This window comes from Prinia subflava, chromosome 2 (genome assembly GCF_021018805.1).
Source record: "Prinia subflava isolate CZ2003 ecotype Zambia chromosome 2, Cam_Psub_1.2, whole genome shotgun sequence".
NCBI lineage: Eukaryota > Metazoa > Chordata > Aves > Passeriformes > Cisticolidae > Prinia > Prinia subflava.
Window position 1 is genome coordinate 72,535,624 of NC_086248.1, and position 15,756 is coordinate 72,551,379.

Below are 15,756 nucleotides of genomic sequence, written 5' to 3' on the forward strand. Positions count from 1 at the left end.
GACATGTGGTTGTGGCTGTGTTTCTCCCATTTGCAGGCCCTTATTTAAACATGGGCCCTATAACTAAAGCTACTGTGGCTGTTATCCAGTTTGCACTATGGGTTAATAAGGTGAAGAATTCATGGATTTTTAACTTCCTCTGGAAGGCAGGCACATAGATACATGGCTATCACACTCTAAGTGTTTGTTTGTAGGGTTACTTTAACAATAGTACCTATTGTGAAGAAATAACACCAAGGGAAATTTTTTCCCAACCCTTTACTCAGCTCTTTGGGTCTATTCCACCAGTTTTTGAAAGGTTTAAATCTTCTCTGAATGCTAATGATATCATACAATGGCTAGTATTGCTCACAGGCCTATTCTATTTAATATTCCGAGATAAGGGGAGATTGGCCTAGATAACCACCCTGATACCTACCCCAGAGAATAAAGATACTGCCCTAGAGACTGAGGGTGCTGCCATGGAGCCTGACACTGCCCCACAGACTAAAGATGCTGCCCCACCACCTGACCCTGACATAAAGCCCACCTCAGGAATGAACCACCCAGATTGGGTGGGAGTTCTGGTGAAAGAGATGGGCAAGATGCTGAAAGAGCACACTTCCCTAGTGGTAGCCTCATTAGCCCCAGCTGCTGGCAAACCCTCCCCCTGCCCTGAAGAGGAAGAGTCTGAAGGTGCAGCAGTGGAACCCACTGACGTTACAACTGTCCAAGTTCCAGCTGAACCACAGGGGCAGTCACAGCCAGCAGCAGTTGCCCCTGTGGAAAAGAAAAAATATAAGGTGAAATCAGAGCACCCAAGTGATAAAAATAAAAAAGGAAGGCCCTCACAACCCACAGGAGAGCCAGAAGTTGAGATCATCACTGAGTCCCTGTCATATGAAAATCTCCGTACTCTGCAAAAAGATGTTGCACGACGGGGACGTGAGCCTTATACAGCCTAGTTACTTAGGGTCTGAGACCTTATGGGCAGAAGTGTGCAACTGGATAGTGGTGAGGCAAAGAATATGAGACCCTTGACCCAAGACTCAAGTGTGAATCAAGTATTTGTAAAAGAGCAAGGACCCCTTCACCTTTGGGACCAGCTTTTAATGAGTGTAAGAGAGAGGTTTGTCCACAGAGACAGAATGCAGGAGCACCACCTTAGCATGCGCTAGAAGACTGTTGAGGAAGGGATCCAACAGCTGAGAGAAGTGGCAATACTAAAAGTAGTTTTTGAGAGAGATAGACAGCATAACAATGACCCCGACAACGTCAGGTGCACAGGGCAAATGTTGTAGAATCTAGCAACTAAAGGGCCATCTGAATATAAAACATTCATGTCAATGATTAATGCTGATACCAGCCGAGTGACTGTAGGTTCTGTAGCCAGCAAGCTTAGAAATTTTGACAGTATGATCAGTGGCCCAATACAGACTCAGGTCTCTGCCGTGGTTAAAGAACTCCAAGAGGAGATAAGGGAGGTGAGGGAGGAGATGAGGAGGAACAGTTCCCATGTGGCACCGGTGCGAGCCACAGGCCCCAGAGTCAGAACCCAACGTCCTTCAGCTAGAGAGAGAGAGTACATCCCAAGAGCTGACCTGTAGTCCTTCCTGCGTAACCATGGGGAAGACATGGGAAGGTGGGATAGGAAACCCACTTCTGCCCTAGCAGCACGGGTGCGTGAGCTCAAAGAGAAAAACACTAACCGGGGGGGTTCCACTAGAATGAAGGTAGCCTCAGCCTCCCATGACCAGGCTGTCAAGTATTACAGAAATGAGGATGCTCTGTCAGACCCCCTTGAAGGAACCTCTACTATGTATACACAAGAAGAGAGTAGTAACCAGTGCTAGAGGGGCCCTGCCTCTAGCCAAGAAGAGGCACGAGAAAACCGAGTCTTTTAGACTGTGTAGGTTCTATGGCCTGGCACATCAGAGCCACAGAAATATAAATCTTTGGTTGACACCAGTTCTCAGTGTACCCTAATGCCGTCAGAACATGAGGGAGCAGAACCTATTTCCATTGCCGGGGTGACAGGGGGATCACAAGAATTGACTCAGTTAGAAGCCGAGGTGAGCCTGACCGGGAAGGAGTGGCAGAAACATCCGGTTGTGACTGGCCCAAAGGCTCCGTGTATTCTGGGCATAGACTATCTCAGGAATGGCTATTACAAAGACCCTAAGGGACTCAGGTGGGCTTTTAGAATAGCTGCTGTGGAGGCAGAGGGCATTAAGAAATTGAACACCTTGCCTAAATTATCAGAGAACCCATCTGCAGTAGGACTCCTGAAAGTAAAAGAGCAACGAGTACCTGTTGCCACCTCGACAGTGCATCGCCGGCAGTATCAGACGAATCGAGATGCTGTGATCCCCATTCACAAGATGATCCGAGAGCTAGAGAGCCAAGGGGTGGTCAGTAAAACCCACTCACCCTTCAACAGCCCCATTTGGCCTGTGCGCAAGTCTGATGGAGAATAGAGACTGACTGTGGACTATCGTAGCTTGAATGAAGTAACTCCACCGCTGAGTGCCGCTGTGCCAGACATGCTGGAACTCCAGTACGAGCTGGAGTCCAAAGCAGCGAAGTGGTACGCCACAATCGACATTGCTAATGCGTTTTTCTCCATTCCTCTAGCTGCAGAATGTAGGCCTCAGTTTGCTTTCACCTAGAGGGGCGTGCAGTACACCTAAAACCAACTACCCCAGAGGTAGAAGCACAGTCCCACCATCTGCCATAGACTGATCCAAGCTACACTAGAAAAGAGTGAAGCTCCAGAACACCTACAGTACATTGATGACATCATTGTGTAGGAGAACACGGCGAGAGAAGTGTTTGAGAAAAGAGAGAAGATCATCCAGATTCTCCTGGAAGCTAGTTTTGCCATCAAAAAGAGCAAAGTCAAGGGACCTGCCAAAGAGATCCAGTTCCTAGGAGTAAAGTGGGAAGATAGGCAGCGTCAGATTCCCATTGAGGTCATCAACAAGATCACTGCGATGTCTCCACCGACCAGCAAGAAAGAAACGCAAGCTTTCCTAGGCGCCATAGGCTTTTGGAGAATGCACATTCCCGAGTACAGCCAGATTGTGAGCCCTCTCTACCGGGTTACCCGCAAGAAGAACGATTTCCACTGGGGCCCTAAACAGCAACAAGCCTTTGCCCAGATCAAGCAGGAGATCACTCATGCAGTGGCCCTTGACCCAGTCAGGACAGGACCAGAAGTGAAGAACGTGCTCTACTCTGCAGCCGGGAACCATGGCCTGTCCTAGAGCCTTTGGCAGAAGGTGCCTAGTGAGACTCGGGGTCGACCACTAGGATTCTGGAGTCAGAGCTACAGAGAGTCTAAAGCCAACTACACCCCAACAGAGAAAGAAATCTTAGCTGCCTATGAAGGAGTCCAGGCTGCCTCAGAAGTGATTAGCACAGAAGCCCAACTCCTCCTGGCACCCCGACTACCTGTGCTGGGGTAGATGTTCAAAAGAAAGGTTCCCTCTACCCACCATGCCACCGATGCCACATAGAGCAAATAGACTGCCCTCATCACTCAGCGCGCCCGTATCAGAAACCCAAATCGCCCTGAGATTTTAGAGATAATCACAAACTGGCCAGAAAGTGAAAACTTTGATCTCACAGATAGAGAGAAACAAGAGCAAGTGACACGTGCCGAAGAAGCTCCACCGTATAATCAGCTGCCAGCAGAAGAAACGTGCTACGCTCTTTTCACTGACGGTTCCTGTCGCATCGTAGGGATGAACCGCAAGTAGAAAACAGCCGTATAGAGCCCCACACGACAGGTTGCACAAGCCACTGAAGGAGAAGGTAGATCAAGTCAACTTGCAGAACTCAAGGCTGTTCAGTTGGCCCTGGACATTGCTGAAAGAGAGAAGTGGCCAAAGCTCTACCTCTACACTAATTCATAGATGGTAGCCAATGCTCTGTGGGGTTGGCTAGAAAAGTAGAAAAAGGCCAACTGGCAGCGTGGGGGAAAACCAATCTAGGCTGCTGATGAGTAAAAAGACATTGCTGCTCGGGTAGTCAAGCTACCTGTAAAAGTCCGCCATGTAGATGCCCACGTCCCCAAGAGTCGGGCTAATGAGGAGCACCAAAACAACGAGCAAGTAGATCAAGCCGCCAAGATAGAAGTGTCAAAGATAGACCTAGATTGGGAACACAAGGGAGAGTTGTTCCTAGCTCAATGGGCCCACGACGCCTCAGGTCATCAGGGCAGAGATGCCACCTATAAGTGGGCACGAGACCGAGGGGTAGATCTAACCATGGACAGCATTTCTCAAGTTATTCATGACTGTGAGACGTGTGCTGCAATCAAGCAGGCTAAGCGAGTGAAGCCCCTATGGTATGGCGGGCAATGGTCCAAATACAGGTATGGGGAAGCCTAGCAAATTGACTACATCACCCTTCCCCAAACCCGCCAAAGCAAGCGCTACGTGCTGACCATGGTAGAAGCCACCACTGGATAGCTAGAAACCTACCCTGTGCCTCACGCTACTGCCAAGAACACCATCCTGGGCCTAGAAAAGCAAGTCCTGTGGAGACATAGCACCCCTGAGAGAATCGAGTCAGACAATGGGACCCATTTCAAGAACAGCCTTATAGCAGCCTGGGCTAAGGAACATGGCGTTGAGTGGGTGTACCATATTCCTTATCACGCACCAGCAGCCGGGAAAGTTGAACAGTGCAATGGCCTGCTTAAAACCACCTTGAAGGCATTAGGTGGGGAGACTTTCAAAAACTGAGAGATTAATTTAGCAAAAGCCACATGGTTAGTGAACACTCGAGGTTCCACCAACCGAGCAAGCCCTGCCCAATCTGAGCCCCTGAGAACAACAGATAGAGATAAAGTTCCAGTAGTACACATGAGAGGTATGCTGGGAAAAACTGTTTAGATTAATTCTGCCTCCAGCAAAGACAATCCCGTCCGTGGGGTTGTCTTCGCTCAGAAACCAAGATGCACCTGGTGGGTGATGCAAAGGGATAGAGAGACCCGATGCATACCTCAAGGAGACCTTGTTTTAAGATGAACTACCCACATCATGTGTCTGTACCCATATCTGTATGTATAGATGTATATAATTTAGGTCATGCATGTGTATATATATATATATATTTTAAAGGTTTAAATTCAATGTAATAGGTTGGTATGGAAAAAAATTCGGGGTGGATGATGTTGGGGGTTAGATTTAGTTTTTTTTTCTTCTCACAGAATTTTTTCCCATAAGTTTCCAAGAAGCCTTAATGACTACTTAGTCAGAACAAAAAGAGTGCTTGAGGGATATAGCAGCACGAAGCTACACCTATTGTTTTTGAGTCCCTGGGAGTGTCCTTCAGAGGGGAGAGATGATGAGCCTTGGGGAAGGCAAAAAAGACAGATCTGGGGGAGGGAGAGGCACTCTTGCTCTCAGCGCCGAGGAGGACGGTCAAGCTGCACTCTACCTCTGCCTCGTCCTGAGAAATCTATCGTTATCTGTTCGTGTACCCGGGAGCTCGCTTTCTCCAGCCTCTCCCCACCGCCGCTGCTTCTTCGGACCTTTGAGACCCTCCTGCTACTCTGTAGCCCTGCACTGCCCAACCCTGCCGGGACACCCCTGCTGTTCCAGCTGCCAGCGCAGAGCTCCTCATCTGATCCACCAGCCCGGGACTTTTCCTTCCTTCCAGTTCAGCCTCTCAGAGTCCTGCAGGGGCATCCAGATCAAGCTGCTCTGGGCTTTTGTAAAAGAAAGCCCTCAAAGTTCTTAGTTCTGTTTATTATTGATGCTGTAGTTGTTGTTTGTTTGTCGTTTTGTCATATATATTAGTAAAAAACTGTTATTCCTACCCCCATAACTCTGCCTAAAAGCTCCTTTAATTTTCCTTTTAATTGGAATAATTTAGAGGGAGGAGATTTGAATTCTCCATCTCTAGGGAGGTCCTGCCCCTTCCTAGCAGATATCTGTCTTTAAACCAAGACACTGTTAAACAAATAAAATATTAATTTGTGGTGTGGGTTTTTTGGTTTCTTCAATATGTATTTAGCTGATCTAAAGTAGTAAGCAATGAACAATCACAGCTGCCAGGCAAAGAAATTTACAGTATTACAGTCCATACTTTCATATGCTCACAACTTCCAATTCAATTTAATGGAATTGTTCTGGAGTATTTGTCTGGTAAAAAAGCCAAACAGAGTGCAGTTACACCAGTGCCAGTGACCACCTACACCAGAAGCTATTACACAGTGTACATTAGAATAGATTAAAATACACAGTAATCCTCAGAATACTCTGTTACCCAAGCCTCATTAGTTGTAACCTCACAGGTAATTATGTAACTTCTGTCTCAAGTCACTGAGATAAGAAAACTTTTTGGCCACTCAAAGCTTATTTTGTATGCAATTTAAATTTGAGATTTAAAATTTGGGAGCAAGATATTGTGACACCCTGATGAAAATTATATTCAGACATCAACTAAAACCAGAAGTATTCTACCAAAATAGTTCTGCAAAATTCAAACCAATTTTCCTTGAGTTAGATTTGATTTTGATTTTGTGACTTTCCTACTTGGGCACTTAGGGAGGATGCACCCTATACAGTAAATCTACTTCTTGTTTTACGTCATTTATTCCGACCACATTTTCCTATACAAATTTCAAGAACTACACAGCAAAACTGTTTTGTCAACACAACAATGGCTATGCAGTCAGTTTTCCCTGAAAACCAGTCAAGAATCACGCCATCTTCACACCTGCAAGGAACACAGCTGTGCTACAAAGTCTGTAGCACAAGCCTGGTCTTATTTAATTGCCACATTTGCCAAGAAACAAACTGTTTCCCAAGAAACAAACTCTGTCATGGACAAAACAATAGAATACGTGGCATATCAATGCTGGCAGCTTGCCAGATGTGAGCTGATTCCAAGTTTACATTTGGCAACATCAACAGTAGGTAACTTCCTACTTTTAATACCATGGCTAAGCAGGGCTGTTTTACTCAGTTAAATGTTTTAATGATCACTTGATATGTATTTAAAATTGCCTTATGGAAAATGGAGTGAACAGTCATGATCACTTCACAGCCTTTCAGGCGTACTATAAGCACGGTATTAAGGCATACTTTAAACTGAGATGTGGGCACTGCAGAAGTACCCTACATAAACACTTCTCCCAGTAGCTTTCTACAGTTGGTGTACCTTGCTTATCTTCACTTGAACTAAGTTTCCTTCTCAATAAAGACAGAAAACAATACATAAATCCAGTGGTTTTGGAAGCAGGATTTCTCATTAGGGTGAAAAAAAATCTTCACATTAAAACAAATCAAAGACAGATATCACTGAACACCTATATCAACCAAATAAAAATAAAAACACACAAAACCCCCAAATGTTCTTGTCCTCAGATAAATTCCCCTGAATAATTCCATTAAATTGCCACACTTCCACTCAATTTAAGAACAAGCCATATGACACTTAAGAAAAAATACATGCTATTATCTGCAGTATTGCTTTCAGCTTGCATTTGTGTACTTTAAACAGTTTAAATGAAAAACTATGTCTATGCTTCTGGATGTTCCAAGGTTTTAGCCATAAAAAATGCAGCATTTTGAAATCATCTTTAGTTTGATCTTAGAAAATGTTGGGGCTGGTTTTGTTTTAAACGTGACTACCTCCTACGTAACTGCAGAAGATTCTGAATTCTTTATTTTTGTCAGGAAAAACATCCACAATATAAGTATTAGTTACATTTTATTTATGTATTAAACTCATCAAATTACCTTTTTCAATGGTAATTGAAAGCAATGTGTTACTTGCCACTAGCAATAAATTATCTCTGTCAGGGCTTTTTTTCTCACGTTACTGGCAACATGCTGTCACCCAAGAAAGTCTACTTTAAAATATCTCAGCCTACATAATAAGCAGACAATCTAAGGAACTTCAGCTCTGCAGAGGTCAGGTTTCTGACAACATGTTCATTTTTGGTCAAAGTGCCATAACTTTACACCTACAGATGAGAAAAATACTCACCAAATAACCAAGACACTGATCACCCAGTTCTAAGAGTATGCTTATGTTTGGATGGAAAAGAAAATGAACAAACAGCAGAATAATTACTCTCATTTAAAAATCCTTAATTTAATATTTGTTTTATTAAAAGCCACATGTGGCAATGGGTATTTTTATTAAGTTACTTTTTGGGGTCCAAGCAGAAAACTTACCTGCAGCAATGTTGAAAAGTGTCGTATAGCTTCATCATACAAGCCATTGCCAAACAACAGGTAAGCAATTGCTAAAAAACATTAAAAATGTAAATAAAACAGAAAAAACTCGTGACTTTTAAAAAATATTAAATACTACCAAATTGTAAAATGTTTCAGTTCCTACATTGCATTGACAATTAAAATAGTCAGAGGATTCCTGGACAGCCACCAAAATGACATGACTTCCCTTAGCCATCACCTAACATTCATTAATTACTCAATTCATACTGTGCTCTTCAGAGCTGCTTTGGGGTTTTGTGATTTGTTTATGGGGTTTTTTTTCTACTTTTTACAAGTTGTCCAGGAAAGGGCCCATGCTTGCTTCTAAAATATTTAGGATCAGGAAAGGTACTATGATCCCAATACAACAGCCCTGGATGCTTTCTCAATCAAAAGTGCCACCTGGCTATCACTAACTATTTTTGACAATTTGATTAGGGAACTTCTACTTGTTTGTACACATATTGCTAAACTTTATTAGTTCACAATAAGGTTTTCCTTCATTTCATTTACCTAGAAATACCTCAATGAAACTGATTTCATTATTTATAAAATTGAAACTGAAAAACAACTGAGTCTTTACCTATGTTATAATTATGAAAAGTTTTCAAGTTCTTGCACATCCCCCACATTTTGAAGTAGAAGCCAAGTGTTTGAAAAAGAAACAGATCACTAGAAATACATTCCTGTAATCTCCACAAGATATAAAAATACAGTCAAATCACAAGACTGGAAAACTGTACTTGTGCTTGCATGACTGAAGTTCAGTTCTGACAGCTGAATATCTCCAGATTGTTTCATTTTGCAAGCTGTAATCTCTCACAGTTCTTAACTCTGAACTAAGCTCTGTCGACACTGTCAACCAAACCCAGTATCTTGAAGACCACAGCTATGAAAGTTAGAGAGAACTTTTCCCCAGGTAGTTTGTTCAAACAGCTGGCAGCGGAACTACCAGCAGGATTACACCTTTCCCCACTTACAATGAATTTAGCAGCCATCCGAAGAGAATGGAAGAGGGACCTTTTAGCTTAATTATTTATTCAAACATGAGAAGCGACAAGTAAGTTCTTTAAAGCAAAGGCATTATTAATAAGATGCAAACACTTATCTTTCAGGCAGGCAGAGCCACATTGTTTTCACATTGTTGCTAAGCACAGATCATTAAAAAAGGAAAACAGTTAAACGAAAGAGAAATAAAAAATATATTTAATCCAGAGCTTGTCTCATACTCCAAGCAATTCTATTATGAAGAAGGAGGTATTTGTGTGCAATATAAGCTTTCTCTTCAATACATATAAAGCTTCACTTGGCACAAATACATAGTATTGCCAAAAAAGGCAAAAAAATGGGCAGAGTGAAGGACAAGATGAAGAGCTCTTGAATTTTCTTCATTTCATTCTTCCTCAAGACTACACAGTTATTAGAATCATCTTTAAGGTTCCAATCCCAGAACACAGAAAAGCTGGGACAAAAAATAAAGTCAACCATTCCAGTGTTAAGAAAAAATGTGGAGGACGCAAGATAATCAAGACTTATATTGTCACTCAGTCGTCTTGCTGATAAGGACTGTATTTAGTTTATACAAGACACTTGGCAAAATGCCAAACTGAACTGGGAACTGTCTGTAAAACTATGGCAAGTGCTTGACAGCTAGTAGCTGATACAGTATCAGCTTCTTTTAAAGAGTATCTTTTTGATTTTTTTAATCTTTAATATTACAAAAATACATGTACTTCATTATGGAAAAAATGGTTAACAATGGTTAATTAGCCAAAGCATTTCAGTCCCAAAATTCCTTCAGAAAGCCCCATACATTCTGTGCTGCTTTTCCTCAGAACAGTTAGAAGTAGCATGCACAAACAAAAAGGATCAAACCAGGCTCCTCACACCACAATGTCCTTGGATAAAGTGGGTAGATAGGTGCCAGCCTACATGCCAAACACCAGGACATTCTAGCACAGTCTTCCAAGTCTACAGAACAGATACTAAAAGTATCAGGTATTTTCATCTGAATAGAAGTTTGGTATTCTTTGCAGGTTTCTATGAACCTAGCTAGGTAGTCCAGGAATATGAAAAAAGATTAGGTCCCTAAATTTTCCTGGCTAAAACCATGAAGGTAGAAACTATGTAAAAACCACCCCCCTTCTTAATTGTTTTAAGCTCATTAGAGGGGAATAAAATCTCCCTTTGCTCTTTAAAAAGATGCTCTGCTGCCTTCCTTGACACATATCCTCAACAATCTCTTTGCTGCCTGGTAATACCTCTGCATTTGAAGAAGCAGTGCAAATCTGGTTTTGAGTCCTTTGAGTAAAGTATTTCCGGTTCATTTATTTGAACTGCCCTCTTTTTTTTTGTGCTGAGTGTACTTTGAAAAAACTTCAAGTAGCAGCCTAGGACATAATTCAGAAAGTCTTCCTGCTGTGTATAAGTTTTGATGGGAGGAGTGTGGAGATGGGAAACAGATCCAAGATCTACGCTTGATAGAAAGCATATTGCATTGGTAAAATTTTCTGGATGTTTGAACAGTTTTAGTCATCAATAATCACAGAAAAATGGAAACAGGAAGCAGCTGAGCCTGTTAAAAAGGACTTAATCAGAATTCTTTTTGAATAGCTGCTTAAGCAGATGGTGAAGAATTCTAATGAAGAAAGCAGGAAAGGTTTTTAACAACAGACATAAGTATTTGCTTTATATGACAAGAGAAAATTTACTGTATTTCCAGACTTATTAAGATCATTTTGAAGTTAATGCATCACTTCAATCATCAATTTTCAAAACATGTAGTGCTAATAATTAGCACATCATTCACCTGCACAAACCTTATATAAAATATCTTACCCAATTCTTCATTTATGTTGTCATTATCAGTAGCAAATGGAAATCGCTTTTGCTCTGCAAGCAACTTCGCTTGACTCTGTAAAACATCATGTTTTCAAGTGTTCAGCAAACACAAAATTATTTAACAGAAAATCCAAGTCTAAAATCCTTAAGAGAATGCTTTAAAACACAAAGTTAAAACTTATGTGATTTCACTAAGGTAACTGAAATCAAGTTCATTCCTAGTTTTCCACAGGGAGAAAAGCTTCTCTTCAGTCAGACGCTGCTGTTTTCTGCTCTAACATAAGGGTAACTAAACCTCAGGAAGAACATTGTCAGCATTTTGTCAGGGACTAATGTTTCTGTATTATATTTGCTTAAGGTGAAGTTTTGGGCCTTTTTAAGGCACCTTATTTGATATGAAAGTTTATACTGTTTACCCTATAATTATTCCTTTGTCTCCTGCAAAAGGAAGAATACTCTAGAAGAGTAAAACACTGAAAATAAACACTGAAAAGAGTATCACTCCATCAATATAGAAAAGTTTAACTTCACAATGCCATACTAAAGAGCTTGTCCGTTCACCAATGACATTCTATCAGTTCTACACTCTGTTCAAATTGCAGCCTTATCTAGGATGTCTGGTCTCTAAATAATGTACCTATAGAAACCAATACTGTCAAAACCAAGCTCCTCAGAAATGTAGAAACACTCAGCTCTGTTTATTTCCACAAGTACTTTCCATAGACAACTGTAAGCCTACCAGAGCAGTTTATGTCAGAAAAATACAAAATGTTAATTTAATTTAATAAGTCTTTCAAACTGTTTTAGGAAACAAGGGGGACAAAAAACATCACTCTCCATTCAGTTCTTTTCTTTCAATTCAGCTAAACAGCTCACTTCCACTACTGTCCTCCTTTAAGGTTGTTTTGCCTGTCCATTCAAAAGCAGTCACATTACTTGTGTCCATCACCCAGATATTTAGTTTATCTACAAAGTGCAAAAGTTAAATGGTCAAATCCCATTGCAGAGTTTTTGCCCTGTGTGTTTAATGAAGAGAACACTTGGTCTGCTCTAAGAACCTGAGTGTTTTGGAAAGCATGAACGATTAGCAAATGGATTTTACAAACCTTTTTTTTCCCTGCAATTAAAGGTGATGTGTTAGCTCTACACTGTAACACTGAAAATTGTTACTCCACCTATATCTGCACCTCTATAGTAACAGAATGTGGCAGCTGTTTTCCTTATAGAGAAAAGGCATTAAAAAATAGTACAAAAATGAGCAGGGTTCAACAGATATAACAATAAGAAAACTAAATCTACATTGCAATCCATATGCATCTACAAACACAACAGTTTTATATCACCAATGGCCTTAGCGTAATATTCAGAAAATGGCCTTTAACACTTCACTGTGCAAAACACTATTCCTCTATAATTGTCTTAATATTAGGTAAAACACTACAACATTTTTACTGAAGGACATCATCTTCCTTGGTGGATTTACAAAAACAGATCTACACATCTTTGTCTGCACACAAAGATAAGATACAGTGAGATTCCACACTGGTACTGGAAAATAAGTCACCAGCAGAAGAATCTCACAGTACATTAGAATAATTTCCTATGCATTGCTGAGCTGCACGTGACAGCAAGAGATGTACCACTAACTCGTCTGTTTTGTCATTACAGAGTAACAGAACCGTTAGGGAGGCAGAGAAAGTGGTTTCACACTTCCTCAACAAACTCTGAATTCAGGTACAGATAAAACATCCTGTAACTCTATATGCAAAAAAAATGTCAATCACTCTGTCTTCAAGAAACAGGAGAATTTTCATCATAGCACCATATCCCAACAGGTTTAATTCTTGCTCTCTTCAAAACATCATTTTGGGTTTTTTAACAGGGCAATTTCTTACCCACAAATATACATTTCACTGTGTTAGTAAGAATTGCTGGCACTGCTGGATTAGACTAGAAAGATCTTCTGACCGATATATGATGAAGTCTAAGATATTCAAGGTAAATAACTGGCTTAGTGGATTTGCAGTACAGTAGCTTTAATTCCAAGTGGCATCTTTGGAGAAGTTGCTTCCAGTTATAATATTGCTTACACACTCCCCCACAGCCAAGAATTTCTAAAAAAATTGCCAAGGTTACTTTGTATAGTCACATGGAAATCATTTGAAGATTTTCAACACCTGTACTCTACTGAACTGAAGATGTAACATCAAACCTGTATTCTCAAAAGGCTAAGACTAGTGTGGCAAGAAACCCCAAATTTCAAAGTAATCCTCTTGAGGTTTCTCTACCAAAAAATACTCCTCTCTTGTTAGAATATTCTTCACATGCCAGGTCAGTATCACATTTAGTGAAATACAGTCTGGAGCCTCTGAACCTCATCTTTGCACAATGTTACTTCTTTGTGAGAGATTAGAAATCATTACTCTAACTTTTACCTGTGTTTTGTGATAAACTTCAGGAAGTTAATCTGGGTAGAAACTAATGCACCTCCCCCTTTTTCAGGCATAGCCCCTGCACCTCCAAAACCAAAAAATTAATTGGTTGATTAACTGAGGTGAAGGTTAGCTCTCAGTGATAATATCTGCATCAACTAATTGACAGCCCTAAAGACTCGTGACAGATTACTACAGGATAATACTTCTTTGAGCAATTTAAGTTTATTTGTGCTTAAGCCTTTTGGGCAGCTGTGCCTATTGATTAATAGTTTCTATTTGAATTTATTTCCCTGAACTTCATTCTAACTGGCTATGCAGCTGAAGTGATCTGTGACTTCAACAATCTGTTAACAATATTTTGTACATTATATGCTTGATGACGTACCAGAAGTTTTTCTGTATTCAGGGAAAGCATAGATTCACAAGACGGCGATCCTCCTATGTCACAATCTGCTTCATGGAAGTGCAAAAATGATGTATCTGGGAGAAAAGAGAGAAAATACCTTTAGGAACTCACAGAGTTACATATATATTCTATTATTACAGCTCACATTTCCTCATGTTTGGCTGAACAGCTTCTCCACTGGGAAGAATTTTCATGGGGCGCTATCTGCCCATAGCACTACACCCGCACAGCCAGGGAAGCAACAGTTGACATGACAGCTTTTACATAATTAGTTTTATCCCTAGTTATGCTTACGCTTTTGGTTAAAAATAGTTTAATAAAAAGAAGGGCTAAAAATGGGGCAGAGGTAAAAAAAGAGAAAGCTGGAAGCAAATAACAAAAGCTTGAGGTAGGCATGTCCTCTTTTAGCATTATGATTCCATTTTCTCACCCAAAAAATAACAGATGAAATTATCATTGCAATCCCAGAGAGAAAAATAAATTGAATGGACCATAAAGAGGTAGGGGAAAAGCTGCAGGAAACAGAGGTATAAAGACTGTAAAAAGTAGCCAAAATAATGAACTGTAATTGACTAAACATATACAAAGGTAAGCTACTAAAAATGTCATTACACAACGTGTAAGACTGATTCATTTCTTTAAAAAGTCAAACACAGCTCATTGGCATAGCAGAGAAAAAATTTAAGATACCAAACAAATAAAGAAGTAACAATAATAATCAACATCACCCCCTCAGATTGATAGACTACAGAAGCCACTACTTCCCCTACATGATGCTTTTAATTGCTATTCCAATAGAATTGTGGAGTTCTGAATCTTTGGATCCTAAAGCTTCTATCACCTTTAAACATTACAAGAATAAACAAGAAAAAACAAATATACATTATTATCTCCTTGAATCCATGTCACAAACACCAAATTTTATCATCTCCCTTAATGTTTGTAAATCTAAGCTTGATGCTAAGTTTGAAAGGCTGGGGGGCAGAGTGTGCTCTTCTATTTTGTCTTAAGGATTGCAGTTAGTTAATTCCCTATCTCTCACAAGTACAGAGCTAAAAGAAAAAAAGAAACAGTATTCTTCTAAAGAGAACTCAAAGCAGCATCTAAAATCTTTCCCTGTAAACAGGAACTTGGATCTACGTTGAGCCATAAATGATAACCAGTAGGAGAAGTTTTACAACAAAAGCAAGGGTGGTAAAAAGCAGAAGGACAACTTTTAAAGTCAGTCTGGTGAGAACAGTGGCCAACCACTCATAGTTTCCAAAAAGAGCACTACCAGCATGAGGTTTCATCCCTGCCCTTTGTTCTTCACATAGGCCAAACACTCCTGTGCTGTGCCAGCATTATTAACACGTTACTTGTTCCTGTTAGTGCTTGTGATTCAGTAACTTAAGAATTTTGGCAGCAGACTCACTGAGAAACTTTCACTTCAGACATCAAAACAAAGAGGTGCAGGCATGGCTTACCTCTGGAATAATTTTCTTCACAACAGCAAGGATTTAGTGAAGGAATTTTTTGGAAGGTGGTAGTGAATAAGACAGCTGAGCCACAAGCTTGATACAAGCTACAGCAGGGCAAGGCCCCTTCAAACCCTGCAGTTCTTGGGGCAATAAACTGCTTTACTCATAGGGGAAAATGGATCTGCCTTTGTCATAAAGTCAGACACAATCAAAACTGAACCCCATTAACAACTTCATGAAAAACTAGAAACACCAATCAGAGAAAGTACTTTAGACCTTGAAGTAGGCTCCAGGGAAAAGACCTCCAGAGGTCTTTTTTTGAGACCAAAAGAAATCTTAGTTCCTGTGCAAGTTGTACTAAAACAAAGACCAAGAGCTTGAGGGAATTTTTCACT

General features: G+C 40.7%; 1 protein-coding gene across 2 annotated transcripts in view; it reads right to left on the reverse strand.

Moving 5' to 3' along the window:
- TTC13 (tetratricopeptide repeat domain 13) overlaps positions 1-15,756 on the reverse strand; it is a 45,468-nt gene that overhangs the window by 27,562 nt on the left and 2,150 nt on the right. For both annotated transcript variants that reach the window (XM_063390516.1, XM_063390517.1), the window contains exons 2-4: positions 13,881-13,975; positions 11,058-11,133; positions 8,178-8,248 (exon numbers count right to left, since the gene is read on the reverse strand). In XM_063390516.1, coding sequence (XP_063246586.1) covers positions 8,178-8,248; positions 11,058-11,133; positions 13,881-13,975 — 242 coding nt within the window. The remainder of the gene's footprint in view (positions 1-8,177; positions 8,249-11,057; positions 11,134-13,880; positions 13,976-15,756) is intronic.